Raw genomic sequence first — 3570 nt, 5'->3', positions numbered from 1 at the left:
ACTCGTTTGAGGGTGGTAAGGTGTAGCAACCTTATGAATGACGGAATACCTAGCAAGGACGGATTTTAGATAATGATTTCGGAAATGAGATCCGCCATCACTAATGATTGCTCGGGGCGTACCAAAACGACTAAAGATATGAGACTGAATGAAATGGATTACGACTTTATGATCATTGGTTTTGGTAGCCTCGGCTTCAACCCATTTAGACACATAATCCACCGCTACAAGGATGTACTCATAGCCATAAGAAGATGGAAATGGTCCCATGAAGTCAATCCCCCACACATCAAAAATTTCAACAATTAAAATGTTGGTGAGGGGCATCATGTCTCTTCGGGACATGGATCCAAGTTTTTGACATCGTTCACACGATTTGCAAAAATTGTATGCATCCTGGAACAAGGTAGGCCAAAAGAATCCGCTTTGAAGGACTTTGTTAGCGGTCTTTTTGGCACTGAAATGGCCTCCACAAGCAAGAGTATGGCAAAAATTTAAAATGCTTGTGGCCTCGGTTTCAAGAATACATCGCCGGATGATTTGGTCCGGGCAATACTTGAATAGTTCCGGATCTTCCCAAAAGAAATGCTTGACTTGGGAGAAAAACCGGTCCCTCTCTTGTTTGGACCAATGAGCTGGAATTTTGCCAACCGCAAGATAATTGATAATATCCGCAAACCATGGAAGAGTAGAATGTGAAACTTGAAGATGTTGCTCATCCGGAAAGGAATCACGGATGGCTGCAAATTCTGAAGATTTCTCAATAAGTAAGCGAGAGAGATGATCGGCGACAACATTGTCGGTCCCTTTTTTGTCCCGGATGTCAATGTCAAACTCTTGAAGTAAGAGGATCCATCGAATTAAGCGGGGTTTTGTCTCTTTTTTCGCTAACAAATGCCTAAGAGCGGCATGATCTGAAAAGACGATGACCTTGGAGCTAAGAAGATAAGAGCGAAATTTATCCAAGGCGTACACCACAGCTAGCAATTCTTTTTCAGTGGTGGTGTAGTTCAATTGGGCATCACAGAGAGTTTTGCTAGCATAATAAATGACATGCGGAAGTTTATCCACACGTTGGCCCAAAACCGCCCCTAATGCATAGTCGGATGCATCACACATGATCTCAAAGGGAAGAGACCAATTAGGGGGTTTCATGATCGGGGCAGAGGAGAGGAGAATACGAAGTTTGATGAAAGCTTCCATGCAAGTGTCATCAAAATTGAATGGAACATCCTTGGCTAAGAGATTACACAAGGGCCGTGAGATTTTGCTAAAATCTTTGATGAAGCGACGATAGAATCCGGCATGGCCAAGAAAAGAACGGATTTGACGGACGGAATTCGGAGGAGGAAGATTAGAGATTAACTCAACTTTTGCCTTGTCTACCTCGATTCCCCGCTTAGAAATGACATGTCCTAAAACAATGCCTTCTTGGACCATAAAGTGGCTTTTCTCCCAACTTAGAATGAGATTTGTCTCTTTGCATCTTTGGAGCACAAGAGATAAATTTTTGAGACACGAGTCAAAGGAGGAGCCAAATACGGAAAAATCATCCATGAAAACTTCCAAGAACCTTTCAACCATATCGGAGAATATGGACATCATGCACCTTTGGAACGTTGCCGGTGCATTGCATAGACCAAAAGGCATGCGTCGATAGGCAAAAGTACCAAAGGGACATGTGAATGTTGTTTTCTCTTGATCTTGGGGGGCGATTGCCACTTGGTTATAGCCGGTATAACCATCAAGAAAACAATAGAAGCTTTGACCGGCTAACCTTTCTAGGATTTGATCAATAAATGGGAGTGGGAAATGATCCTTCCTAGTTGATGAGTTGAGTTTACGATAGTCAATGCACACACGCCACCCGGTGGTGGTTCGTTATGGCACGAGCTCGCCCGCTGAATTTTCAACAACGGTGAGCCCGGATTTCTTGGGGACAACTTGTGTGGGGCTCACCCACTTGCTATCAGAGATAGGATAGATGATTCCCGCATCTAGCAATTTGATCACCTCTTTCATGACCACTTCCTTCATGTTTGGATTTAACCGGCGCTGGACCTCTCTAGTAGGCTTTGCGTCATCCTCCATATGAGTGCGGTGCATACAAATGGAGGGGTCAATTCCTTTCAAATCTGCCACTGTCTAACCAATAGTTTCTTTATGCTCTTGGAGCACCGCTAAAAGGTTGGTCTCTTGGTCTTTTCGAAGGTCCGAGGCAATAATGATCGGAAGGGTTTGCTTTGGACCAAGGAACACATACTTGAGATGGGCCGGGAGCGGCTTAAGCTCAAGTTGTGGCGGAGATAACAATGATGGGACCGGAGGAGTGGTGGAAAGTTGGGGAAGTGGTTCTTTTGGAATTTTCCAAGGAGGTACATCCATGATAGCATTAATATCAAGCAAGGAATTGACTTCTTGAATGGCTTGATCAACATCAAAGTTTGAGAAGTCAAAATGGGACATGCAAGTTTCAAGGGGATCTTTGCTTAGGATGAAGGGGAGAGATTCTTTGACCACTTCATCGATGACATCCACAAGAAAACAATCATCCTCATTGGAGGGATGTTGAGTTGCATGAAAGATGTGGAGTTTGACTTGCATGTTTCCAAAAGCAATGTCCATCACCCCAGTTCGGCAATTAATTGATGCATTAGCCGTGGCTAAAAATGGCCTACCAAGGATCACGGAAATGTGCTTTTTTGGGTCATGGACCGGTTCCGTATCAAGAACCACAAAATCTACCGGGAAGTAGAATTTGTCCACTTTGATGATAACGTCCTCGAGAATACCTCGTGGATGCTTGACCGATCTATTGGCAAGTTGCAAAACCACGGAAGTCGGCTTAAGATCTCCCAAACCAAGTTGTAGGTAGACCGAGTATAGAATTAAATTCACACTAGCTCCTAAGTCAAGGAAGGCCCTCTCGATTTTGCTGTCACCAATGACGCACGAGATTGTGGGGGCACCCGGATCCTTATACTTCGGGGGAGTGCTGTGCTGAATGATAGCACTAACATTTTCAGTCAACCTCACTTTTTTTGGCAAATGATTTTTAGAAGTGCGCTTTTGAGTGCACAAATCTTTGAGAAATTTTGCATAGGGAGGGATTTGCTTGATAGCATCCAAGAGGGGCAAGTTAATCTTCACTTGCTTGAAAACTTCCCACATGTCTTGAATTTTACAATTCTTGTTCCCAAAATGTGTCGACTCTTGAAGACGTTGAGGAAACGGAGCTTTTGGCTCATAAGTAGTTTCCACATTTGGGGAGACATGTGTGGGATTTCCGTGAATGGTATTTGGACAAGAATTTGGATTAGAAGAGCTTGATTTGGATTTTTCAAAGGAGAAACTTCCTCACTTTTGTCTCCATCGACCTTATTGTCAACCACTCTACCACTCCGAAGGGTGGTGATAGCTTGAACTTGTTCATGAGTCGGCCCACTCGGAGGAGGGGTTTCGTCAATCACATGCATTCCTCTAGGATTTTCAAAAGGTTGAGAGGGAAGCTTGCCCTTGTCCTTTTGAAGCAATTGATTCACCGAGTTAGCTATTTGGCCCACTTGATTT

General features: G+C 43.8%; 1 protein-coding gene across 1 annotated transcript; it reads right to left on the bottom strand.

The window, feature by feature from the left end:
- Positions 1–2043, bottom strand: LOC132268325 (uncharacterized; the record flags this gene model as incomplete). The annotated part of the gene is made up of 4 exons (XM_059769180.1): positions 1–224; positions 459–836; positions 1038–1233; positions 1960–2043. Coding segments are annotated over 4 exons (882 nt in total), but the record flags the coding sequence as incomplete, so codon positions are not given.
- Positions 2044–3570: the final 1527 nt, after the last annotated feature.

This window comes from Cornus florida, unplaced genomic scaffold, assembly GCF_030987335.1.
Source record: "Cornus florida cultivar Cherokee Brave unplaced genomic scaffold, ASM3098733v1 CherokeeBrave_3.0.0_Hap2_Chr08, whole genome shotgun sequence".
NCBI classification, from domain to species: domain Eukaryota; kingdom Viridiplantae; phylum Streptophyta; class Magnoliopsida; order Cornales; family Cornaceae; genus Cornus; species Cornus florida.
This window is presented reverse-complemented; position numbering and strand designations above follow the sequence as displayed.